Raw genomic sequence first — 26,945 nt, 5'->3', positions numbered from 1 at the left:
AACCTGCAGAGTTGCTCTTGGCGGCCTCAGGCCTTCCCTGGGAGTTTCTGCACTGCTGACTTGTGCAGAATCTCATCTCAGAGCTTGCAAATGGCCCAAACAATGTGCTGGAATGTATATGGATGGGGGTGGGCTGGAAGTGCTGAGGAACCCAACATTTTCTTCTTTTTTTTTTTCTTTCCTTTGAGACAAGTTCTCACTCTATCACCCAGGCTGGAGTGCAGTGTCATGAACATGGCTTATTGCAGCCTTGACCTCCCAGGCTAAAGGAATCCTCCTACTGTAGCCTTCCAAGTAGCTGGGACTACAGGCACGCAGCACGCCACCACGCCCAGCTAATTAAAATAATTTTTTTTTTTTTTTTTTTTTTTTTTTAGAGATGAGGTCTCACTGTGTTGCCCAAAGCTGGTCTTGAACTTTTGGGCTCAAGCAATACTCCCGCCTCGACCTCCCAAAGTGTGAGAATTACAGGCATGAGCCACTGCGCCTGGCCCCTTCTTCTTATAACTTTTCCTGGTTACAGAAGTAATACGTACTTATGATGAACACGTTCAATGTTACAGACACACATTAGGTAGAAAGAGACGGCTATACTTTGAAGCCCTCCCACCCCCAAAGGCCACTAGGAATGAAGGCTTCATGGCACTGTGAGTCATTTCCAGAAGTGAGATGGGCTGGATGCAGTGGCTCCTACCTGTAATGCCAGCATTTTGGGAGCCCGAGGCAGGAAGACTGCTTGAGGCCAGGAGTTCGAGACCAGCCTGGGCAACATATGGAGACCCCATCATTACAAAATATTAAAAAATTAGCTGGGAGTGGTGGTGTAGACCTGTAGTCCCAGCTATTTGGGAGGCTGAAGTGGGACGACTGCTTGAACCCTGGGGTGTTGAGGCTGCAGTGAGCTCTGATCACATTACTGCCCTCCAGCCTGGGCAACAGTGTGAGATCCTGTCTGAAATTTTTTTTTTTTTTTTTTTTGTGGAGACCTCCAATTTATTTTATGTAATATTTTCTCATTTAGATATGCTCTAACTTATTTATCCCCAAAGGACGTGTATTTGGGTCATTTTCAATTTTCTGCTATGGTAAGTGACACTTCAGCAAATAAATTTTTGCTCTTCACTGTCTCTCTTGTATAAACTCCTGGGCATGGAATTTCAGGTCAAAGAATGTGCTTGCTCTGAAATGTAATGGATTTTGCCAAATTGCTCTTCACAAAAGATATACCCACTTACATTGCCCCAAAGCCTACATTTTTCTCACTTTAGTTTGGTCACATTGTCCTGGTTGGATACTTTCTCTCTCCTGTATCTCATAGTTGGAGATATCCTAACCGTGGCCTCCTGGGGACAATGTGCAGTTTCCTTTCTGCTCATCCTGCTGCCTCCACCCCTAATCCAAACAACCCGTCATATCTGTGTATGTCAGAGGGCTTTCCACACAGCATCTCGTTTGATCCTATCTTGTAGGGTAGGAAGGAAAACCGTATCAGCACAGTCTGGGATGTGAGGACTGGAGGTCAAACGACTGGCCCAGGGTCCTAGGATGGAAGGAGAGCCTCCTTGCTGAGCACTTTCCCACCATACACCATTGTCCAAAGATGGCCTCCTAAGTCTGGGAAGGGTAGTACTAAGGAGGTATATCAGTTGGAAGTGATGCCACTAACACACTAACAGTTACTGAAAACACTGATGTGGGCCAGAGACTGGGGATATAGAGGTGGAAAAAATCTCCTCCCTGCCTCCAGGGAGCATGCAGAGATGGGAGTGCAATGTGGGGTGGTTCCCAGGCAGCATGGGGAGCCATCTATATAAGCTAAGATTGGAAGGAGGAGTGAGGGTTGGCCAGACTAAGGAATGGCATTTCAGGAGTGGACAGTGTGGGCCTGCAGAGAGGGGCTGGCCCATAAGGCTGGGTCTTACATGCAGTCTTGTCTGGCTGGGTAAGGTAGACATCTATGGTTTGCTCTGCCCCACATCCATTCTCCCTTCTGGGCACAGCACCTGGACTTTCCTTTGGGTAACTAGCCCATCCCCACCTTCCTGGCTCCAGGATGGGCATGTGACTGCAGGTGACCAATTGCAGTATTGTTCAGGGATGGGCATGGGGCCAGCAGGCCAATGAGACTCAACCTGGGGACTTGTACAAGATGATGGGAAAAACAGACTCTCTTTCCATGGGCTGCTGAGGATCTCCATAAGAAAAAGCCCACCTGAGAGGGAAGCCAACTCAGATGAAATAGGGCCTAGGCATTGAGAGAGACCTAGCCCGAGTGAGATGACTGAGTCCCTGCATCCAGCCCGGCCTTAGGGTCTACCCTGGAATTTCAGTCTTGTGAGCCTATCAATTCTGGTTGTTGCTTAAATCAGATTGACTAGGGTTTTGGTTATCTGTAAGCAAGAATCCAGACTAATGCAATGGGATAAGAGGAAAAGGGGGAAAGAGAGAGCAGCAGGGCCAGCTCATGAACCTAGCTGGAGGCTAGGCTATGGAGTTAAAGACTTGTCCAACCACTAGAACTGGGAAGATTCTGACTTCCACGTGAGAACTTTGCTCTGCTGAGAGAGACAGACAGAGAAGGAGGGAGGGAAAGGGAAAGTCAATGACTTTTCTAGAAATTTCGGAGCTGTTGGAACACTTTTTGGGGGTTTTCTCATCAAGATAGACAGTCCGGTCTGGAATCAGCCCTCAGCCCTGAATGTACATGTTGATTGATCTTAATTTCTGAAAATACGTGCAGGCCTTTCAGACTAGGCTTCTGTCACCAAGAAAAGGGATCTTAGCAGAGATGAATCAGAGGGAATTCTGTCCTTCGTAAATGCCGTCTCTGGCTGAAAGAGAACACCTGCATTCCAGCAGGGCGCCGCCAGGGATGAATGGGCTCACCTGTTCCCCTCAACCCTGCAGGCAGCCTTTCCACAGGGTCCTGGGAGACAGTGCACTGGCAGATGGGCTGTTGCTGGCTCCAGGAACTCTCCTTTTCCAAGCCAGGAGAGAGAAAGCCCAGGGAGAAAAGTTTCCCTTCCGGACCTCAGGAGCCTCCTCATTACACTGTCTCATTTCCTCTGGAGAGTGACGGACATAATTGGATCAAATGGAAATGTAAGCCAGCCTCCTTCCCCCTCCCGGATGAGAGACTTCCAATATGGCTTCATTACCAAGTCTATTGTAAATAACTGTGGAGAAAAATGCCATTTGTTCTGCCATAATTGCCTGATGAGCATCAGTAGATGGATCTTTGTAACACACAGAATGAAATCATTTTGGGCTGGTTTAGAAATTCCTTTGTGCAAATCTTTCTCCATTCACTGTTCTCCATGGAGGGGGTTTCTGAAGGGGGTCTTCTAGAGCAAGGAGCCAGTTAGGAGCTTGGAGGCTGATACTGGCCAGGGACACACTTACTTGGAGTATTCAGCCAATATTTGTTAACTGCTGTCAACTAAAGAAAAAAATGAAGCTTTTAAAGAATTAAAGTTAGTTTTATTTAGAAGTCTTATTGAGGATTATAGACGAAGGCCTGTAGCCTGGGAGGAGGCTTTCAGAAAGGTTCTCTCAGACTACTCCAATGTAGTATTTTAGTTTATACATAGGTGGTGAAGATTTAGTATGTGTAAAATTATATCAAGGTTTGGGTGTTAGAGTACATCTGGTTATAGATTACAGAAGCATAGTCACTAATCTTGTCAGACGTTATTTTATGAGTAGAGAAAGGCGAGGACTAGGGTCATTTATCTTTGATGGAATGTAGTGACTCAGGCGAGAGACATGGGGGGCCATGCGTTCTATCCTGTTTTGCCTTTAAAACATTTTTCCAGAGAGCTGCACAGTGTCCCGGAGTCAGGGGCTTTGTGAAATTCTCCCAGCAAAGGGAAATGGGCAAACATTGCCTCTTACATTTGCCACTTTGTCTCACAAAGTTTTTGGTCATAAATTAATTGTTTGGTTGTGTTGATAAGACTAATGTTGATTGTCATCTGTAGTTAGAAGGGCTCTTGTTTAGGAAGGTTGGTAATTTTTAGTTGTATTTGTATCAGACCTAGTGTGTTTTTTAGCCTTTTCTTGGAAAATATGTTTTGGATTGAATTTAGTTCTCATTAGTATGATGCAGGGGGTTTTTGATGGTGTCTTTTTTTGTATTTAATACAATATTTTAATAGGATTATTATGAGGATATTATAGATTCTATACAGTAATACAGACTTCATAGTAATAAAGTCTGTTGTAGATTGGAAAAAATATGATATTTAATAAAATTGGAATATATATTTGTATACTTTTAATTGTACTATTTTTTATACTTATATTTATTGTAGTCTTTTTTATGAAAAGCAATGTTGGACTAGAATTTATTGTAAATGACTTTAGAGAAGAATTTAGAATAATAATTCTAAATAAGTGACAAAAATAGAATAATCCCAGTTAAAATTTGATAAAGGTTTTTGATTTTTTTTTTTTTTTTTTTGACATGGAGTCTCGCTTTGTCACTCAGGTTAGAGTGCAGTGGCACGATCTCGGCTCACTGCAACCTCTGCCTCCCAGCTTCAAGCAATTCTCCTGTCTCCACCTCCCGAGTAGCTGGAATTACAGGCATGTACCACCACGCCTGGCTAATTTTTGTATTTTTAGTAAAGATGGGGTTTCACGATGTTGGCCAGGCTGGTCTTGAATTTAGTTTTATTTTATTATATGTAGTATTTTATTATATGTAGTATTTTAAAATGATAACCAGAATTACGGCTGACAGTGTTATATCAGAACTACTAGACTTTTATACATTTTACATATTTTTAGAATCTTTATAAGATATTTATATAAATATAATTTTAGAAAAGATTTAATACAATAATAACAATTATGACTCGTAAAAATTGGTCTCATAGTGCCTTTTCTGTGTTGGGCCAGGCTTTAGGTACATGGGATATGGCAGTGAGTGAAACACAAAAAGATCCCTCCCCCACTGACTACTCTTTGCTGATAAGCTTGGAAGCAGCCTCAGCATGCATATCAACACCCACCTGGGGCAGCCCCTACCAATGGATCAGAGTTGGCCTGGCAGGGAGTAGAAAGCTATTTGCTGTGTCTCTCTCTCTGTCTCTCTCTCTCCCTTTCCCCCTCCCTCTCTCCCTCCCCTCTCCTTCTCTCTCTCTCTCTCTCTCTTTCCTTCTTCTTTTTTTTTTTTTAATGAGATGGGGTCGTGTTGTGTTGTCCAGGCTGGTCTCAAACTCCTAGGCTCAAGAGATCCTCCCACCTCGGCCACCATTCCTGGCCCTATTTGCCACTTCCGACTTAGATTGTTATTAATTCCATTAACTAAGAAATTGCAGAATATCCAAGTAAATTAGGAATAATCCCAGAAGAGGCAAAACAAACAAACAAACAAATCCCAGAAAGGGTGAGGCAGAGGTCCATAAAACATGGCAGGTTTTCAGAACAGTCTGGGTATGATTTAAACAACAACAAAAATGGCAGGTCAGAGCATGGGCTCTGGAGTCAAGCAGACCTGCGTTCGGGCCCCAGTTCTGCTTCTTCCGGCTATGAGAGGCCTTGGTCTGAGCTTTGCTTGCCTTCCTGGTGAAATGGGTATAATAATGACACAACTCTCCTAAGGTGGTTGTGAGGATTAAACAAGTCAGCATGTGTGAAGGGCTTGGAACACTGTCCTGTTAGCTATGATCAGGACTGAAATTCACTTGTTACATGCTGGAGTGGATGCACCATTGTTTATAGCTGGTATCTGTTCTGACTGGATGTGCTTGTGTCATCACAGTTGTTACATATTTTGAATATTACCCTTATGTGAATATTAATTTAATTTAGGGGGCTGGTCTTCTTATGGGAGACAACTTCAGAACTCTGGTGGTTAAAATAGATATAAACTGGCCAGGCACAGTGGCTCACATCTGTAATCCCAGCACTTTGAAAGGCTGAGGTGGGTGGATACCTGAGGTCAGGGGGTCGAGACCAGCCTGGTCAACATGGCAAAACCCCATCTCTATTAAAAATACAAAACATTAGCTGGGCATGGTGGCGGGTGCCTGTAGTCCCAGCTACTCAGGAGGCTGAGGCAGGAGAATCACTTGAACCCAGGAGGTGAGGCTGCAGTGACCGAAGATCACACTACTGCACTCCAGCCTGCGCAGCAGAGTGAAACTCCGTCTCAAAAAAAAAAAAAAAGATATAAACTGCTTTTCAAACCTAAATAACATCAATAGAATTGCAGGTTTATTTTTTTTTTTGGCTAATTAAGAATTTATGTTCTCCAGTTCTGAACTACTCAACCACTGTTGCAGATAATAATATTAATGTATCAATAATAATCTGTAGGATAATTTATTAAGAAGCACCTAATAAGCATGGTCTCAATCCTCTCAACAACTCTGTGAGGATTAAGGTTTCATTAAACCCACTTTACGGAAATAGAAACCAAGGCTCAGTGAGGTGAGGATTCCTTGCCCAAGATCACACAGCTGGCAGGACATGGCAGAGCTAGGATCTGATCTTGGCACTCTGGCGCCAATACCAAAGCCTTAATTCACTGTGCCTGACAATGGTCCTTTGCATTGAAAGTTGAGGCCCGACTGAGGGGGCATCAGAGTTGTGTATTCACAGAGGTCAGATCAGTAATGGTGCTATCTGTCCCTCGTGGGCTGGGGATATGCCTTAGCCAAGGGTCTAAGCTGTTAGAAGCTGACTCTGACAGGCCACAAGGGCATGGGACAAGCTAACCCTCCCCTCAGAAGGTCCAAGCCTTCACTTGAGAACAAGACAGACTCCCACAAATAAAGTGGAGAATTAGCCTTGGAAGTTTGGGTGCTTAATTAGTTATTAGTTAACTAGTAACTCCTTTACCATTACTGTCAGAAAGCTTCCAGAGCCCACAGGCTGGTCAAGTAGGTTACAGTAAATATTTACTCACCGAAACTTTAACAATTTCTACCAATTATTAATTGCTGGTCATGTTCCCAGGTTGTATGCTAAGCACTTTCTAGACATGATCTCATTTAATCTTCACGACAGCTCTGTAAGCTAGGTAGTATTATGATTCCCTTATTTCAGATGAGGAAAGAACGCTCAGGGGGGTGATCTAACTTGCCCAAAGTCAGATAGCTCCTGATGATGGAGCTGGGATCTGAATCCAGGCCTTTGTAACTTTACAACTGGAGCTTATGCTCACTGGTCTTTGTCAAACTCCTAGAGCAACAGGTACAAAAGGGAAAACTTGGGGTGACCGAGAGCACTCCTCTAGGCCTACGTATCCTGTTTGGCCTTCCTAGCTTCTCTGGCCCACTGCTTATTTGCTGGACATCTCAATCTCAGACCCGCCATCTTGAGTAGAAGCAAGACCTTATTCCAACATCTTAAGAAGACACAAGGCAAATGCCAGTCAGAGCTATGGTGAGGACCAGCCTTTGGCAGCTGGAGGGTACTCCCCTGTCCTCCCACACCTCCCTCCCCCACAACAAAGAGTGGCCCATGAGCCCCTGTCTTCTTCACCTGATGGGCAGAAGGGCTACAGAACCCTGAGGCCTCCAGTCTTTCCAAGCTCAGGCAGAAGCTGAGACACCTACTGGGACAGGCACTCAGGAGGCTGTGCCGAGAAGGGGGTGTCCGGAGGGCTGGCTCACCTTGAAGGAGATTTCATACTGCTCCCCTCCCCAGATCTCCAAGCCTGGGTCATACCCGCCCAGCTCCCAGAACCACTTCCGATCCACGGCGAACAGTCCACCGGCCATCACGGGAGACCTGTCAGAGAAGAAGAACATGGCGTGAAGGGGCAGATGTCCTGGCCACGTGCTCTCATGCGGCCCGATAATGCCATTCCCCCAGTGATGGTGTTCCATGCTGCTCCCTGAACAGAGTCCAAGTGTCTTCCAGGGAATCCAAGGCCCTTCCAGGCATCCCCCTTTCTTGCCTACAACTTCCTTTCATAAGAGCTACATTTTAACCAAATGGGACCCGAAGTTCCTTTACACAATTAACACCTAAGAGTACTTGTGAAATGAAATCACAATACTTTGTCCCCATGGGCCCTGTAGCTGCATCATAAATATGTACATGTTAGTCCTCTCACTAGTTAAATGGTCCAAGTTGGGTCTCTCCAAGCCTGTCTATGTTGTAGAATCTCTTAGAGAGGTGAAAAAATATACAGCTTGCTGGGCCCCATCTCAGACCTGCTGAAACAATCCTCGCGGGAGGCAGCCTAGGACTCTGTTTTTGAACATGATCCTTTGACAATTATTACTCAGAAGGCCCGGCATGGACGTTTGTTCTGCTGTGGTGTTTACAGAATAAGCCACCGTCTCTGTCTTTTCAGTTAAACTGGGAGATAAGATTAATCCATTCATTCATTCTCTAATGAGTTTGTTCATGCTGTGCCAGTTGTGAGGGAGGTGCTGGAAGAATCTCGAGGTCAATCAGAGTCCTTCAGGGGATGTCGGTGTAGTGGGGCAGCCCCCTCAAGACAGAGGGTGCATAAGGGACTCCGGGAGGTAGAGACAGAGCATTACAGGAATCTGAAAGGAGTGTGTCTGTTTCCAGCTTTTGGGGTAAGGAGGATGGCTGGGGCAAGGGTCAAGGAATGAGGTTCAGGGGAGGTGGCATTTAAGTGGGTTTGGACAAGAGGAAATTTGGGAGAGGGAAAGGCACTGAGGGGAGGATAAAACGTCAGCAAGGATACAGAGACGACAAATCATGCAGTACCCACGGGAACAGGAAGTCCGCCTGGCACCGTGCTAAGTGAGGAAACGTCATGCTGCTGACTGTCAGCGTCCCCAGGGTATCTCGCACAAGACTGGCACCTGGTAGGGGCCAACCAGTGTTTGCTGTGTGAAAAGCTATCAGAGTGGCTGCATCCTTGTCTGGCTCCACTGGAAAACTCCAAACCCTCAAATCCAAACATTCCAGCAGCAACCTCCATTCCCCCTCCTGGTCCCTGGAAGTGCAAGCTCATGGGAAGTGGGCTGATCGAATAAGCCCTTAGTCAACCCACAAGCTGTCCAAGCAGCTCCTCCTTCCAGTAGCAGATGAGCCTTTACAGCACAGGCAGGACTCCTTTAAAAGGGGAGCGCCTGAATATTTACTGAGGGCTTGAATATGCCGGGTGCTGTACCGAATTAATTTATTAATAAAATGAATTTACTCTTCACCTCGACCTCATGTGGCAGGCCTCATTACCATCACCATTTTACACATGTACAACTGGAGTGCAGACAGGGAACTTGCTCAAGGCCCCATGGCTACAAAGCAGCGCTGCTGGGATGTGAATCTCTAATCTAAGCCACAGTTCACACCCCTCGCCACCACAATATACTGCCTCCAGACAGGCAGGAACACTCGAGAAGCAGGTGATGCGTGCGAAGAACAGGGCGTGAGAAATTCGGAACCCTCACTCTCATTTCTGCTTTCCTTATCCTGCTGTGTGACCTGAGATGCAGCGTTTAACCATTAACCCTGTGCTGCCCAGGAAGGAAGCCACTGGCCACAGGTGATGACTCCGCACTTAAAATGTGACTGGTGTGAACTGACATGTGCTGTGAGTGTGAGATACACACCAGATTTCCAAGACTTAGGATGAAAAGAGTATGAAAGAACTCATTAATAATTTTAAAGTGTTGGTTACATGTTAAAATGACAATATTTGAGATATACTGGTTTAAATAAGATATATTATTAAGACGAATTTTACCTTTCTCTTTATCTTAGAAAATAATATCACATATGCAGCTTGTATTATATTGGACAGTGCTGATTTAACCTCTTTGAGCCCTATTCCCCATCTAAACAATGGAGTGATAGCTATACTTCCTATCCCACATTGCTAGTGATATGGTTGGCTGCGTCCCCACCCAAATCTTATCTTGAATTGTAGTTACCATAATCCCCAGGTGTCATGGGAGAGACCTGGTGGGAGGTAATGGAATCATGGGGGCAGTTACCCCCATGCTGCTGTTCTCATGATAGTGAGTGAGTTCTCATAAGATCTGATGGTTTTATAAGGGGCTTTTTCCTCTTTGCTCAGCACTTCTCTCTCCTGCCACTTTGTGAAGAAGGATATGTTTGCTTCCCCCTCTGCCATGACTGTAAGTTTCTTTAGGCCTCCCCAGCCATGTGGAACTGTGAGTCAGTTGAACTTCTTTTCTTTATAAATTACTCAGTCTCAGGCAGTTCTTTATAGCAGTGTGAGAATGGATTAATACAGCTAGAATATTTCTAAAAGTACCCAGTACTATAAGAAAATAAGGTGTTATTAGTATTGGCTCCCCTTTGTCTTCTGGAGATTTGGGGGTCCTGGTTTTTTTTGGCTGGAGCCACAAATCTACGCTTGGAAAGGCTGACAGTGTTTCTGACTTGGTGCTTCATGGGAGACTGAACTCAAGGCTTTGCACATGAAAATCAGCCTGGGTCAAAGCAGGGGCTGGGGCCAAGGGGCTGCATGGAATAGGCAGGATATCAGCTGTAAGGCATTTGGGATGCTCAAGGCTTTGCCTCCAGAGAGAGGCCTCTCTGCCCAGCCTGTTCTGGTTTCTGCTGTATTTGGCAATACTAGCAACAATTCTGAGTGTCCAGTGTGTGCTACTCACTTTACTGACACCATCTCCAGCTCTCACAAAGCTCTAATATTAGTCTCCTTTACAGATGGAGATATTTGAAAATCAGAAATGCTAAATAATCTGCTCATAGTGAGTGGATAAGCTATTATTGAAAGTGGGGTCTGCCATTGAAACCATGTCTTTTAAACATCCTTGCACCATGCTGTGCCTGTAGATTGCCCACTTGCTGGGCACTCTACCATCAAGTGGGAAGGTGGGAAGCTGTGCAGAAAATGACCAGGATTTCTCTAGTGGCCACTTCCTAGGGTTCTGTCCAAGTAAAAAGCAGAAGAGAGACTTCTGGAAGGAATCATGGGAGAGGATGGAGGGCCCTTCAGAAAGCATCTACTCCAGTGACTGCCAACCATGGCCACACATCAGCATCACCTGGGAGCTTTAAAAAATGATGATACCTGCATCCCACCCCCAGACTTCAGTATAACTGCTCTTGACGGAAGCCTGAGTGTTTTTACAAGCTCCCCAGGTGACATCAGTGTGTGGCTAGGGTCAAGAGCCAGTGCTCTCTGGTGAGGCCAACCACTTCAATATCCAGATGCGGAGACTGAAGCCTCAGAAGACACTAGCTGGGCCTTTGCTACTAGCCAGCTGTATGACCTGGTCTTAGCCTTTCCTTACTGTGCAACGAGGATAACGATGGGCCAAGACCTGTCCTTAAGTACCTTTCAATGAGTCTGCTCATTGCAAAGGTTCAAACAATAAAGGAGGTTCTAATTACCCCCTTGGTTACCCTAAAAATTCCATTTTCTGGAGCAGCCTATTCTAACCTCAGCTTCTGCAGTCATGTCAACTCGGACAAGTCTTGTTTCCTCTCTGAACCTCAAGGCCTCCATCAGTCAAATGAGGGTAATTCTACCTAGACCTGAGGATCCTACATTATTATGAGGATCATGCACAATAATGTCAGTAGAAATTGCTTTGCCAACACAGGCCAAATGTTAGTTATTCCTGGTGCTGGTATTATTCTACAAGGATTTAGGTCAACTGAGGATTGATTCTGAGGTATACGGAAGGTGGGGCAGACGGCATAATGTGATCGTGGCTAAATCATATCTTTGGACCAGGAAGGGGATCTAATAGTAGTGATCAACTGTGTTTAAGACAAAGGAGGTCAAGAGAAGACCACAAATGTTTGACCTGCTGCTGGAGACATGGAATCCATTTTTGTTCTCCACTCTTGGCTCAGGCTGGTCCATTGTCCCGGCCACCTTTCATTTCCTCAAAGAACCCAGTTCTTCCTACCTCTGAGACTGCCCTAGGGCCCATAGTGTTAGGGGTTCCTCTCAGGAGCCCTGGGTATGCACCATGCCCATGAAGATGGCTGAGCTTCCAACAGTCCTGCTTCTCAGGTGGGGAGAGTAAGTCACAGAGAAATGTGGTTCACTGGGGGCCAAACTGTGGTGAGAGGTACGACTCCCCAATTATGGCAGGGTCTGAATCTCCGGAACCTGTGAATATGTTACCTTATGTGGCAAAAGAGACTTCGCAGATGTGATTAAGGCTAAGGATGTTGAGGTGGGGAGGTTATCTTGGCGAGCCTGATGGAATCACATATCATTAATGTAATCACAGGGCTTATAAGTGAAAGAAGGAGGCAGGAAAGTCAGAGTCAGAAGGAGACATGATGAAGGAAGCAGAGGTATGAAGGAAAGCAGGGAGAAGGAAACACAGATCTGAAGATTCTATCCTTCTGGCTTTAAAGTTGGAGGCAGGGGCCATGAGCCAAGGAATGTAAGCATCCTCTAGAAGCCAGGAAAGGTAGGGAAATGGATTCTTCCCAAAGCATCCAGAGGGAATGCAGCCCTGCCGACACTATGATTTTAGCCCATTAAGACTCATTTCAGGCTTCTGACCTCCAGAGTTTTAAGCATAAATTTGTGTTGTTTTAACCTTCTAAGTTTATAGTAATTTATCACAGCAGCCATAGGAAACTAATACAGCAGGAGAGCTTGGGCTTCGGCTTTGTATCCAGAGATCTTTTCCACACGTGTCACAGAGAACTGGAACAGCTCACAGGACAGCTGCAGGGACAGTGAGCCTACTGTTGGGGAGAAGCCCTTTCCAGAGCTTGGAGCACCAGAGAGGGGCTGGGCTCTATTTCTGTCTTAGCCACTCACAGAGCTCCTCCTTCTGGAGCCTTAGTTCCTCATCTGCAAGGGGCTGAGTTCTTCACTGGTAGGTTCCTTCCAGCCTTCACATTCTAGGATGCTATGAGTCCAGCCCATCACCCTCCCCTAGCCTGCAAACTTCTGCTGTGGGACAAACTGTTATTTTCCTAACACTTCCAAGTGGGTATAGCAGTATGATGGGAAAATTGCTCCAGAGGCAGACAGACAGACCTGCATTTGTACCTAGTAACCTGGGCAAATTACTTAGCCTCTTGGAGCATTGGTGTCCCCATTTGGAAAACATGGATAATAATTTTTACCATATATAGTTGTAGGGGGTTAAATTGGATCAGAGGGTAATGTGCTTAGTACTGGGCCGGGCACTTGGTGACGATGATGGTTATAACTGCATGCCAGGCTTGAGGAAGAGAGCATGAGAGACCCACTCACCCCTGCTGACAATCCTGGCAAACTGTGCAGAAGTGGGCAAGGTGGAGACCAGCCTGGTGGGCCATGAGCTGAGGTTGTTGTTACAAGCTGGGAGGGATGGTGCTTCTGGCTGGGGATATCTGACATTTGGTATTAAGTGGGGCTGGGAAGCTGGACCCTCTGCATTGGGCTTTTAAGGGAGATGGTGATCCTGAGTTGTGTGCATGTTGGGAGTGGTCATTGGGTAGCCACTGGGACCAGCCAGGGTTTTTCATACTTACTCAAATGGGTCGCTGGGGTCAGCTTTCTGCAGTTCTGGAGGGATCGGGATCCGCTTGTAGTACATCTCCCAGTCAAAGGCTCCCCGCATGGCATCCCCTGCCTGTGTCTCATACCGAAAGTCGTCATGGTCAATAACATCAATCATCGGGCACACAATGGTCTTGCGGTTCCGAGCAATACGGTCTGAAGAAGCCAAGAGATGCCTATCAGATGAAGCAGGATGGGGGAGCAGCTAAGTGCACCATCCTGTTCTGCAGCTTACTTGTATTTTTAACATCTCTGAACCCTCAGTTTGACAATCCATGGAGGAGAAGGGAGAGTGCAAGCTTTAAGCAAGAGGAACCGGGGCTCTCATCTCAGTCCTTTTACTCTCCATGGGGCCCTGAGGCAGTGCACAAATAATATCTCCAAATCCCAGTGTTCTCCTCTATGCAATGGGTTAAGAAGAGGCTCTGCCTCACAGGTTATGAGGACTGAACACAGTATGTTTGAAAATGCTTAGCATATGTGCCTTATTATTAGCATAATGATCAGTACCACTATGGAAAAAGATTGATTTCCTTCTGGGAAGGCCCCTACTCTAGTCCTGCAAGGCTCCTCATTCCAAGTCCTGAGCTTGATTTACGGCCTAAAGCAGTAGGCACCCCAGCACTTTCCTTCATAGCAGACTATGTGCCCCTAACAGCTCACTGGCACCCTAGGCTGTAATCAGTGAGCAAATGGCCCTCCTTGCAAGAGTTCAGCTCAACTCTTTCAATCATCAGAACTACAGATGGGGGAATGAACTGCCCCAGGAAGTTTGAGTTCCTCAAGACTGGAGGTATGTAAGCAGAGCCTGGTAGACCATCACCCTGCAGGGATGCCATAGGCTGGGTGATTCCAAAAGCAAATGGGGGTCTTGACCTAGATGGCTTTATGGTCCCTTTTAGGCCTGGGAGAAGCTGATTCTAGAAAATCGAGTCTGTCCAACCTACCAACATAATTCCAGCTTTGGTTTGCTCTGCCCTTCTTCTTTGTGCCAAGAAGCCCTGACCACAGCTGGGGGGTAACAGTGAGCTACTGGGTCAGACAATCTGCTGTGGGGGACAAGTGGGCTATGCTCAATGCCTGGCTGCTTTGGGCCAGAAGTCAAATTCGAGGCTCGGAAATGGGAACCTGGTAGGGCCAGGGCAGCCAGCAGCTGCCTGGGGCCCAAGCTTCCTTCATCAAGTGATAGCACATTTTTCTTCCAGGACAGAAAACAGCATTTTTGCTTTTTCCTAAACTGCAAGGTACGATCCATAGGTGGGGTCATGAAATTGATTGTATGTGCATTTGTAATGAACCAAAAAACAATACTAAATATCAGGCTGCATTTCAGGTGATAAGGGATACTGTGACAGGTGATACTCTTTCAGGAACATGTTTCAGTCATACTGCATGAGTGTGTACATCTGTGTACTGGATTGAGATGCCCAAGGTAGTTCTTACTGGGGCACATGGTTTAAAGAGTTTGAGAAATACTGTTTTTGGCAGTGTACTCCCACATGTGGATCAGGGGCCATCAGTGCCAGATGCACCTGGGGGTGTGTTTAAAAGACTCACGTGCCCGCCCCTGACCCAGGCCCATTGAATCAGAATCTCTGGAGGTTGACTTGGATTTGCCTTGTGGACAGATTCCCTGGGGATTCTTAATGAAGCTTAAGAATCTCCTCCAGAGAAAGATCTAGAGTAGGGCCTCCCATCTAATTGTTCATGGCCGTTCAGCCGACTTCATGTCCAAGGAGGGCTGGGGCTGAGGACACAGTGCCCTGCTGGCTGCTGGCTGATTGTGGGAGGCATGAGGTCAAGGTAGCTTCAGAAGGCAGTGTTCTAAGGGACTATGCCCACCTGGGGACAGAATGCCCAGGTTCGAATCCTGGTTTTCTCACCCTTAGCAGTATAACCTTCGATAAGACTGTCTGATGTCTCTGAGCCTCTGTTTCCTTGCTGACAAAGGGGAGGAGCCTTTGTCAGCAAGGGGCCTCTGTGAGGTCCGAGCGGGATGATGGAGCCACAGCACTCAGTGCAGCCTCTGGCACGTAGTCAGCACTCAGCGACACTCTCTGTGACCAGGATTACTGAGGGCAGCTCAGAAGCAGGAGTGGAAGGCTGAGCATCTCCCTCACTCTGTGCCTCTCAGTTTTCTCGTTTGCAAAAAGTGGATAATGATGCCTGGTCTGCCTGCCTTACCAGGAAACAGTCAAATTCAAATGTTAATGTGGCTGAGAAAGCGAAGGGGTTATGAGAACCGTGATAATGAAGATGATGATGATGATGATGATGATGATAAAGGAAATGATGATCAACAGTGGCTTTCCATAGGGAGGATGAATCCTTCTCAGGCTCAGAAATGTGTGTTCTCCAAAGGAGGCAGAGTGAGCTATGCATGGAGGTGTTAATGGTTTCACAGACAAAAGCCATGATGCACCCTGTCAGCTGCTGATATTAGCAGGGACAGACTTTTAAATCTACATCACTGGTTCACATTTCTATTGGAAGAAGCAAAAAACAAAACAACAACAAAAAAAACCAACAAGGGGATGTTTCTTCCATGTATGTCTGCAGATTATGAAAACTGCCCTCATATATTTCCATAGAAACAGAGTTAAGGGCTATTTAGACTACAAGCTCAGCTTCGAGCCCCACCACTTCATTCTCTTTATGAGTCATGGAATGACCCTACAAATGGGTTGTTCCTTCAGGACTATAAATTAGGCAATTTATGGTGAGGCTTTTTTCTATTTTCTTTTTCTTTCACTAATGAGAGGCAAATGCAGAATATCTCTTGGTTTAATTAAATAAACAGTTTACCAGAAATTCTGGGTTATATCCTTTCTCCAGCCCAGTGAGATCCTAGACCCTTGGGGTCAGAAGCACAGAATCTAATAAGAAAGTTTCTTGCTGATCTGTGTTACAGATTTGTGGGATTATCTTTCTGTGTGTTTGTGTGGGTTCTGCTTTCTGTCCTCTCCCCGCAATGGTGGCATTCCCTAACCAGTGCTTCTCAAAGTGTGGTCCCTGGACCAGCAGCACTGGCATCACTGGGAGCTGGGTAGACATGCAACTTGTGAGGCTCCACCCGGGGCCTCCTGGATCAGAAATTGTGGATAGGGGCATCTGTGTTTTCACAGTCTTTCAGGTGATTCTGATGCACGCTCAAGTTTGCCCTAAACTTCCGTCCTCTTTGCTCCCTATGACTCACAGTCTCAACGGGACAGTTCCTCTTCCATGTCTGCCTGTCAGCACCAGCACATTGCTCTCATCAAAACTGAACTCCTCAAGATTCAGGCCTGATTCAGGCATGTTTCACCCAGCCTCCAGTCTTCCCATCTCCCTTCTCTCTGTAGGCTGTGGTGGAGGGCTACTGGATTATGCTGCCCTCTCTACAGCCCTTCTCTGATATCTGCCAGGAACTCTTGTCTAAGAGGAAGTAAATACAGGGAGGCAATGTAGAACTGCGAAGGAGAATAGACTTTGGAGCCTGACAGATGGTGACTTTGACACTTATGGCCCAAGGGGACAAGTGAGTCTTCAGTATCTCAGAATCTTAGTTTCTTTTACTACATAAGGGGTATACTTTTGACCTGCATGATTTTGTGAGAATTAGATAATGCTTATAACTGCCTGGCTCACAGTGGCAGCACAGTCTATGGTAACTCTTCCAAGCTGACATGATGACGTCCCCCACAGTTTGGCTATTAACAGCAAACAGCATGGGCTTGCTTTGCAATAAAATGAAGTAATCTGAGGAAAGCAGTCATGTCACTAGACGCTAATGTGCTGTGTGACTTTGGGTAAGTCACTTCCCCTCTCTGAGTCTTAACTTCTCTGTGAAATGAAGGGACAGGACTGGCTGGATTTTAATTTTGAGCACTCCTGAACTTCTGAATCTCTCATGGCACCTGGCATTGTGCTGGGGGCATTTTGAACAGGCAACGGAAGGCTTATGGATGGCTCCCTGCAGCAGGAGGGGGCCACTGGCACTGGCTCATTGCAGTTTGCCTCCTTCCAAGTGGGAGGGGCTCCCTTACCGAGCAAGGGGGGAAGCCAGTTGACATTGGCTTCACAGTGTGAATCCAAGAACGTGATGACATCCCCACTTGCCACTGAGGCCCCCAGCATTCGGGTCCTTATCAGCCCTTCCCGTTTCTTGGTTCGAAGAATCCTCACACTGGGGAAAAGGGCCATGTAGTCTTCAAGAGGCTTCTTCAGGTGCTCTATGAGACAGAAGAGGACAGAAGGTTGAGAACAGTTGCTTAGTAGTCATCCTTATGACTCCTCCCTTACATGTGAACTGTACTTCACAGTCTAGACACAGCTTTCCTGTACACTGCCTCACTAGACCTTTCAGACAGGGAGAAGAAGGGCAGGGCTCTCATCACCTGTGTACTACAGATGGAGAAATTAAGGCTTAAAGAGGTCCAGTGATGGTGCCACGACCTGGAATACAGAGAGATCTTCTGTCCAAGGATGTGAACATTTGTGGTTTATGCCTGACTGGGAACCATTCCCTCATCTTCTGGTAACAATATTTTTCTTTTTCTTTGGGACACTGCCCCTTCCGTTCTCAGTCCATCAGACTTTGGTGGGGCTGACCCCATTCCCTGGGTCCAACATGTGGTATAGGCCTGACCAGTCAGGGCATTCCATTCCCTTGGCCACAGTGATTGTTTCAAGGATGGTCATGTGACCTTATTTGGTTCAGATAATGGGTCCTGAGAATATTCTGCAGGATTATTGAAAAATGAGGCCCTTTCCTTTTGCTAGTTGGTTGGCCCTAAGTTTGGAGCCACTGGTGACATCTTTGGTGAAATGAAGTGATGAGAGGTGGTAGGCGAACATGCTGAGACTGAAGCCAACCTGTAAAAATAGGAGTCAAGACATGGAGAGAGAGAGAGACATTGTCCTGATGACATTTCAGTTCCCTAGACCCATATGTCTGAAGCAGACAGACTCCTAGATGCTCTTATTACACAAGACAGCAAATTCCTCTCCTTGCTTATCCTAATGTGGGTTGGATTTCTGCCCCAACTCTGGATAAATTGTTTTGAATAAATATCAAAGACAGTCTCTTTCTCCTAAAAGCCTCAGCCTCAACGTTGGTGTCTCTTGATTTTAATCAGGCTTGGGTTCCTTTACGAAGACTCTAGGACAGCTGCAAAAGAAACCTACAGCATACATCATATTTAATGATGAAATGTGGAATGCTTTCCTCCTCTGATCAGGAGAAAAGCTGTATGCTTTCACAACATCTATTCAATATTGTACTAGAATTCCCAGCCAGCGTAACTGGTAAGAAAAAGAAAAGGCATAAGGATTAGACATACAGCCAGTAAATTCCTGGGTTTGCTGTGGAAACATGATGGTTTCCTTCTTCTAGCTGTGTTTCCCCAGTCTCTGACAATCATATACTACCATCTAGATTTTTGCCACATTCATCTACTTTACTACAATTTACTTAGTTGTTTTAAAAATCAACTAAATTTACAAATTAAACTTTTTATTAAATTTATTTTAAAAGGAAACTTTAAACAGCATAGATGAAAAATTGGTATCATTTCTAATAAAGAGCTAATAATTAAAAATCTCCAACAAATAAGAATTTGTTGTAAGATTTTAGATTCTTACCAGATACTCCTGCCTCTCCACAACTATGAGCTTAAAGTCTGCCCTCTGTTCGTCAAGGAGGGAGCTATGGAAAACCAACCAAGGCTCCTCATTTGAGGTGATCAGAATGAAAGAGAATTGAAAAGAGAAGGCTTTCCCTCCACATTATCCAGTGTTACTTTTAATGCAAAGTCTCTGAACCACCTGTAATCATTTTAGGTGTGACTTAAACTCACTTTTGGGCCAGGCACTGTGCCTATAATCCCAGCACTTCAGGAGGCTGAGGTGGGGGGATCGCTTGAACCGGGGATATTGAGCCTGCAGTGAGCCATGATCGAGCCACTACACTCCAGCCTGGATGACAGAGTAAGAACCTGTCTCAATGAATGAGGAATGAATGAGTGAAAAAAATGACTTTTGTGCTGATACACTTAGGGAAACACTGCTTCAATCACTTTGATTTTTGTCACCAGGAACTTCATTGAGATGAAGTGTGTTTCGTGTTACGTTGTCTGGCATCTTGTAGGCAGAAGAAATTAGAATACAGAGAAAAGATGATCTACATACATACAACCAGAGGCTAGAAGGCTAAAAAATGCTCCAGGTCTCTTCTTGCTTGTGCACAAAGATTAATATGGCTTCCCTCGCCCTTTCCCACTTCTCTTTGGAACAGTGACTCTGTAGAAAGCAGAAATCAATTGAGGGACTAAATCTTTCCAAAAGAGACTTTCTTGGGCAACAAGACAAGAAAGCAAGAGGCATGATCACACTCCAAATATGCTGCTGTTTGGGCAGGAACACTATGTTCGAAAAAAGAAAAAAATCCATAGTCATTGTCTGTGACCACCGCTTCTTCTTGGATGGGTTCAACTGACAGGTCATTACAATGAGAATGAGATAATCTCCTGTACCACATACCACTACTCCCATCAGAGGGAGAAATATCACCCTGGCCAGCTCTAATCATTGAGGCCCCTGCTTGGGCAGAGCCTCATCGCTAAATCACCCCGAACGCAGATGGCCACAGTCATTACAGAGTGACCAATTAAGGCCTTCTGACAGCTTGTGGTAAAGTCAGAGCAATTATTTAGGGGCAATTATGCTCCTCCTGTCCTTATTAGACAGTGCATTTACACAAAATCAGGGCTGTTGCCCTATTTTACCACATCATCTTCCTAGATGAGGACATTTCATAAAGGCATAGAGTTTTAGAGCTGGGAGGGACTTTAAATGAAGATGATGATGATTATGATGACAATTAAAGGGAACAATTACAGCGCCCCTGCTCGCATGCAAAGCTCCCTATTTCATCTACATTATCTCTGATACCCACACCACCACCACGAACTGGGTACTATAGAAGGAGATACCGAGGCTCAGAGTGGATGATATGAGCTGTTCAAGGAACATAGTTTATAAATGATGATGCCAAGGTCTAAGATTCACCCTGCTTGATTGTAAAAGAGCAGGCTCTTCCTACTGCACCAAACCTCGTGTCTGCCTCGCTTTAGTTAGTCCCTTCATTCTACCCAGAGAAGAGCGGGGAGAGCCAGAGAAGTTAGATGTACCTAGAATCAAACAGTGGGTCCTTGACACAGCACGATTTTAACCTAGCTCAGAGCTTTTTCCAGCCTCAGATTTACCCCAGTTTCATAAGCCCTAAGGCAAGGCTGACAACCTGCCTTCACCAAAGTGCCTACACTGATGGGTTTGGAAGGGACACCTAAAGCTCTGTTAAGAAAGATTCTGAGGCTGTATCCTGGCTCAGTATGAAAGTGTCAGGACTGAGAAAAAAAAAGAGATGCCTCAGCATCTGACACAGCATCCCTAATGCCACATACTCATCATCCCTATTCTAGGAACTGCCCTGATTGTAAACAGCACAGAACTGTTTTTGTCCTTATTACCCCTAATTTAATAATGACTCAGAGCCATCCAATAGACACTAAGGCTGATTCTGAAGGTGGGAGCGCCCATCATTGTAAGGCATTACTCAGGTGTTAGATGAGCACTTATCAGAGCTGACAGATGGATTCTGTGGCACATGCATCTGGTGCCCCACCCATACCCCCTCTCAGCATTTGGTCTTATGCCTGCCTGCCTGCAACCTGCCAGCATCTGCCATTCTGCCCCAGGGGCTGCTGAGGTCCATGTGTCGGACCTCGGCCAATGACCCCCTGAGCTCCCTCACCCCTCAGGTGGGATGACACTGAGCACATCCTCCATGCTGGCTCCCAGAATTCTCAGTGGACCATGCATAGCCACCCACAGTGCTGCCTGTCTCGCAGTGCTGCCTGTCACAGGCACTTTTCCTGGTGGCCCCTCTTTCTGTTCTCACTTACCTACTTTCTTGCTGATATTTCCTGGCATCTCCTCCCAAATAAACTATTTGCATTGTCCCAGGATCTGCTTCAGAAAACCCAAACTCAGATTCCAAGTAGCAGGCATGACTTAAAAGGTCTCCAAAGCTGAATGCGTGATTCCATGAAGCTCACAGTGATAACTTCAGCACAGTAACATGTAGTTCTTTGGTGCCCACTTTCTCCAAACAATGGCTAACACGTTTTTTAGTACTCACTCAAACCACAGCCCCAGAAGCTTTACACCTGTTTAATCCTTTAATATTCACAAAACCTCTATGAAGCTAGTCACTAATTAGGACCCTCATTTTGCTGATGAGGAAACTGAGGGCGCAGAGAGGTTAAGTAACTTTTCCAAGCTCCACACAGTAAGTGGCAGGTATCAGATTAAAACCCAGGCAATCTGGCTCCAGAGTCTGTAGTTTTCTTTGTTAAACTTTAAACATTAAGAATCACTGCAAACATATATTTAAAAAGTAGAATAGAATGATGAATCTTCCATAGACCCATCCTTTAGCTTTATGTCTCTTGTTTCATCTCTGTCCCTGCCCACAGGATGATTTGGAAGCGAATGGAGTCTGCACTTGTAACCACCAAGTTGTAAGAGGAGAAGAGCCCAGGGGATTAACGGAGAAGGATGTAACAACTTCAACTTGTATAACTCTTGCTCCTCTGCCAAGAACACTCCCAATAAGTTATCTCAGTGTTGGGCAGGCAGTAACTTCTCAGGAAATACTTGATTATCCCACGGGACTCCTCGGAGCTGATGTGAGGAGAATAGGGCAGGCAGGTAATATCACTTCTGATACTACTGGAGAGAAAACTGAGACCTAGGGAAGGGAAAGCCTTGCCCCAACTCTCTCAGCTGGTGAGGTCTGAGTGAGGCCAGAACTCAGGGCCCACGCTTCCCACAGTCCTCTCTCTACATGCTGCTCCAAGTGTGCGCACACACACACACAAACACACACACACTGTGGTGTGTCTGGGGCCTCTGGCTCTCTTGATTCCTGTCTTAAAGTGGAGCCTCTCCCTCCTGTCTGGTCTGAAGGGTTCTTAGGACTCCGATGATGGTTCTACCGGGTGGACTGTGGCACAAGGAGGAGTTGTTGTGGCTTGAATCATGTCCCCCAAAAAGACATATTGAAGTCCTAACCCCTGGTGGTTGTGAATGCGGCTTTATTTGGAAACAGGGTCTTTGCAGATGTAGTTATGTTAAGACGAGGTCATACTGGATTAGGGTGGGCACTCATCCAATGGCTGGTATATTTTTAAGAAGAGAGAAATCTGGACCCAGACACAGAGAGGATACTGTGTGACGATGGAGGCAGAGACTGGAGTTGTAAGTCTATGAGCCAAGGAATGCCAAGGCTTGCCAGCAATACTAGAAGCTAAGAACAGGCATGGAATCCTCCCGAGGACTTCAGAGACAGCATGACACTGATTTTGGACTTGGAGGCTCCAGAACTGTGAGAGAATGAACTTCTGTTTTAAGCCATCCAGTTTTTGGTTCTCTGTTACAGCAGCCCTAGGAAACTAAGATAGGAGCAGTAAGATTCTCACACACCGGCACTGTGACAGTGACATGGCAGGAATACAGCATGCTGGCGGCCTCTGCTGAGCCTGGTCTGGAGCGCTGCACTCCATGGCCTACTGCACTGGCTAGGGCTCGCCCCTCTGTAGTCTAGTCTGTTTGTAGCAGTTTGAGCAGTCTTTAAAAGGAGCAGTATGTTGCATCTTGTCACTCTTCCATTCTCCTGCTTAAATTTAAACGCTTCAATGGCTTCCCCTGGCTCTTGGAAGAAGGGTTATATGTCAAGGCGTACACAGTCAGTCTCTGTTCCCTCTTCAGCCTCGTCTTGCCCCCTCCCTCAACGATGCTCCCTCCCTTACTATCTTATTTCTGGTGTTCAAAGGCCCCAGGATGTCTCCTTCAGCCTCAGGGTCTCTGTCCATGCTGGTCCTTCTGCCTGGATTGGTTGACATCCCAAGGCCTCCATACAATTCCTCCCAGTTAACTCCTGCTCATCCTTCAGATCCCAGTGCAAATTCAACTCCTTACAAAGCCTTTCTTGATGTACCCAAACCACAGTAGGTTCCTACATCAGCCCCTTGCAAAGGCCTGGAACTCATCCTTCAAGGCACTCAGCTCAGATTACCCTGCATATTTATGGAATTCCTCACTGTCTCTTTCACTCAACCCTAAGCTTATGAGGGCAAGTTCTGTGAATGCTCCTCTCACCAGGGTGTCTCTCGTGCCTAGCACCCAAGCCAGAGGCGTCTGTGAACCTTCATCTCATCTGATTTTCATCTGATTTCCCAGACGCAGAGCATCTGGGAGAGCACCCCACGGAGTGGCCCAAGAGGGAAGAAGAGGAGGAGCAGCAGAAGGGAAGCAGGGAGGGGGCCACAAACCAGATGAGTCAGCAGCATCACCAGAGTTGGTTCTCTGGCCGCTGGGGTGCTGCCAACCACGCAGAGGCTTGGACTGGCTCTGGGACCTGTAGGTGTCCCGGGTCTTGTCAAGTCTTGACTCTGCTTGGCTTCTGCTCTTAAAGCACCATAGTTCATCTGTTTCCTGGGATAGACTTATTTACTTGTAAATCTTGGTGTATCACAAGGTACTGGCAATCCACTTGGAGAGAGAGGAGGGTACACGTTAGTAAACAGCATCATCTTTTATCCTGTTTTGATACTCCGGTGTTTCCAATGAAAGGAAATGTTAAGATGAGGTGGGCCCTCACCTTTATCATCGTCATGATTTGTCAGGTGCTTACCATGTGCCTAGGCCCTGTTGCTGTCTATCATACACACTGCTTCATTTCATTCTTTTTGGGGTTTTTTTGTTTGTTTTTGAGACGAGGTCTCGCTTTGTCACCCAGGCTGGAGTGCAGTGGTGCCGTCTCAGCTCACTGCAGTGGTGCCATCTCAGCTCACTGCAGCCTCCACTTCCTGGGTTCAAGTGAGTCTCCTACCTCAGCCTCCTGAGTAGCTGGGATTACAGACCTGCACCACCATGCCTGGCTAATTTTTGTATTTTTTGTAGAGATGGGGTTTTGCCATGTTGGCCAGGCTGGTCTCGAACTTCTGATCTCAAGTGATCCACCCACCTCGGCCTCCCAAAGTGCTGGGATTACAGGCATGAGCCACCGTACCTGGCCTCATTTCATTCTTGTGACACCTCTCTTAGTGACCACTCTCTTGTGACAACTTTCTTAGACAAAGAGAAACTGAGTCTCAGAGAAGTTCTATGTGAATCTGTTTTCAGACAGCTGGTAGGTGACAGCCAGGAATCATAGCAGGTATTTCTGATTCCAAAGCTGTTATTATTAACCATGCAACTACACCACCTCTCAATGCCCTCAGTCTCTCTATTTTGCCTGGCAAATACCAGTTTCCAACCCTAGTCCTTTATGACGTCTAAGGCTTTCCCTTGCTTGAAAAACTTATAGACAGGTAAATATAAACAGCAGGAAAATTAAAAAGACAGGTTGAGAAGGAAAGCTATGTTTATATCAGGACGGGTTTTGGCAGGTGAAATGCACAGGCATTTAAGCATCATTTACTGTTTGGAAAAGGGAAACAGATCAGCCCTTCAGGAAAGACATACTTTTTCCGGCTCAGAGCCCCAGAAAGAATTTTAGAGAGTGGCAGAGCTGAAAGGAAGCTCAGAGTTCAGCTAGAGGACCTTTGTTTTCCTTTGACATGAGTCCGCTCATAAGACAATTTCAGGCATAATGGACACTTTTGATGAGCAGCTTGGAAAGCCGGCCATTTCTTTTTTTTCCCTTCCTTTCCTCCTCCTCTTCTTTTTGATAACAGCTTTACTGAGATATAATTCACATATTATGCAATTCACCCATTTAAAGCATACAATTCAATATCAACCAGCCATTTCTTGCACCATTGAAAGCAGAGAGCCGACTGAACCTCAGCGAGAGCATCTCTGCTGAGGAGAGAATTCAGTCCAGTTTAATCAAGAAAGCATTTACTGAGCTCCTGCTGTGCCAGGATCTATGCTGGGTACATTCCTTTCTGGTGATCTCACACAGTGGTTTTCAAAGTGTGATTCCAGACCAGATGCATCAGCATTATTTGAGAATTTAGTAGAAATGTCCATTCTTAGGCCTCACCTTAAACCTACTGAAGCAGATGGGTGGGGCCCACTGAGCCGGATTTTAACAAGCCCTCCCTGTGATTCTTAGGCATGCTAAAGGTTTGAGGATCGGATCACTGGGGTGACATAATGCTGAAGGTGAGTTTAGAAAAATCAGCCTAGGCCATCTTGATCATATTAGGAACTCTAAATGATCAAAACCAGAATCCCATGTTTACTGCTAGAATAATGGAAAAATGAAGTTCTTTTTTTTTTTTTTTTTTGAGACTGAGTCTCTCTCTGTTGCCCAGGCTGGAGTGCAGTGCCGCGATCTCGGCTCACTGCAACCTCCACCTCCTGGGTTCATGCCATTCTCCTGCCTCAGCCTCCTGAGTAGCTGGGACTACAGGCGCCCGCCACCACGCCCGGCTAATTTTGTTTTTGTATTTTTAGTAGAGATGAGGTTTCAACATGTTAGCCAGGATGGTCTTGATCTCCTGACTTCATGATCCGCCCGCCTCGGCCTCCCAAAGTGCTGGGATTACAGGTGTGAGCCACTGCGCCCGGCCAAAACTGAAGTTCTTTAAGGAATCCAAGACTATTCTGCCCCTTACCCCAGCAAACCTGTGAGTGGGTGGGTGCTGGCTTGGGTGCCCCCCCCATCCCTCCTCCTGCCTCTGAGCACAGCCCTCAGATTCACACTGGTCCCCACCTAGCCTGGCTGCTCTGTTTCCGTCCTCTCACCTTCAAGTGAGAAAAAGTCTGACAAATGAACACATCTCCCAATAGGGCTCACGGCAAAGGTTCTCGAACCTCAGCCCCAAGAACCCCCAGGGAAACTGGTTTCAACACAGATGCTGAGGTAGTCTCACAGATTCTGATTCTGTATGTCTGGGAACAGTGGCTTTCAAACCTTTGACTGTGACTCATAGAAAGAAATATATTTTACATCATGACCTGAAACAAACATATACAAAAGTATACACACACATATAACTGAAATACAAGGTGTGATTCACTGGGATACATTTATTTTTTTCTATTCTATCCTCTTGTATTCTATTTTTGTTAAAATCCTGGACATGATGACCCTGTAAACTGATTTTATGACCTACCAATGGGTCTACTCCTACCATCTGAAAAACCCTGGCCTAGGGCACAGCCTGGAACCTATAATGTTAAAAGGTGGCCCACTTGATCCTGAGACAGGTGGTCCTCTGCCACGGCCCCTGACCCAAGGCTAGTACTCTGCATGACATACCATGGTTACTATTGCTATTGTTATTAGCCTTCTGAGAATGGACAACAATGTGCCCAGGGTTTTATACACAGGACTATCATTGCATTGCTTACCTCAATAGATCATTACCAGAATCATTTTCTGTTGACTTGAGATCTCTGAAGTACCAATAGGTAGAGGAAGAGGTATTCCCAAATA

General features: G+C 46.0%; 1 protein-coding gene across 4 annotated transcripts in view; it reads right to left on the bottom strand.

The window, feature by feature from the left end:
* The window catches only part of GALNT10 (polypeptide N-acetylgalactosaminyltransferase 10), a 234,280-nt gene that overhangs the window by 27,048 nt on the left and 180,287 nt on the right, over positions 1–26,945 (bottom strand). For all 4 annotated transcript variants that reach the window (XM_024247617.2, XM_024247618.3, XM_024247619.3 and 1 more), the window contains 3 exons: positions 17,479–17,664; positions 13,426–13,609; positions 7,626–7,743 (listed from right to left, as the gene is read on the bottom strand). In XM_024247617.2, the coding sequence (XP_024103385.2) occupies positions 7,626–7,743; positions 13,426–13,609; positions 17,479–17,664 (488 nt within the window). The remainder of the gene's footprint in view (positions 1–7,625; positions 7,744–13,425; positions 13,610–17,478; positions 17,665–26,945) is intronic.

The sequence above is a fragment of the Pongo abelii genome, chromosome 4 (assembly GCF_028885655.2).
Source record: "Pongo abelii isolate AG06213 chromosome 4, NHGRI_mPonAbe1-v2.0_pri, whole genome shotgun sequence".
In the NCBI taxonomy this organism is placed as follows: domain Eukaryota; kingdom Metazoa; phylum Chordata; class Mammalia; order Primates; family Hominidae; genus Pongo; species Pongo abelii.
Note: the sequence above shows the minus strand (reverse complement) of the source record. Positions and strands in the feature narration are given on the sequence as shown.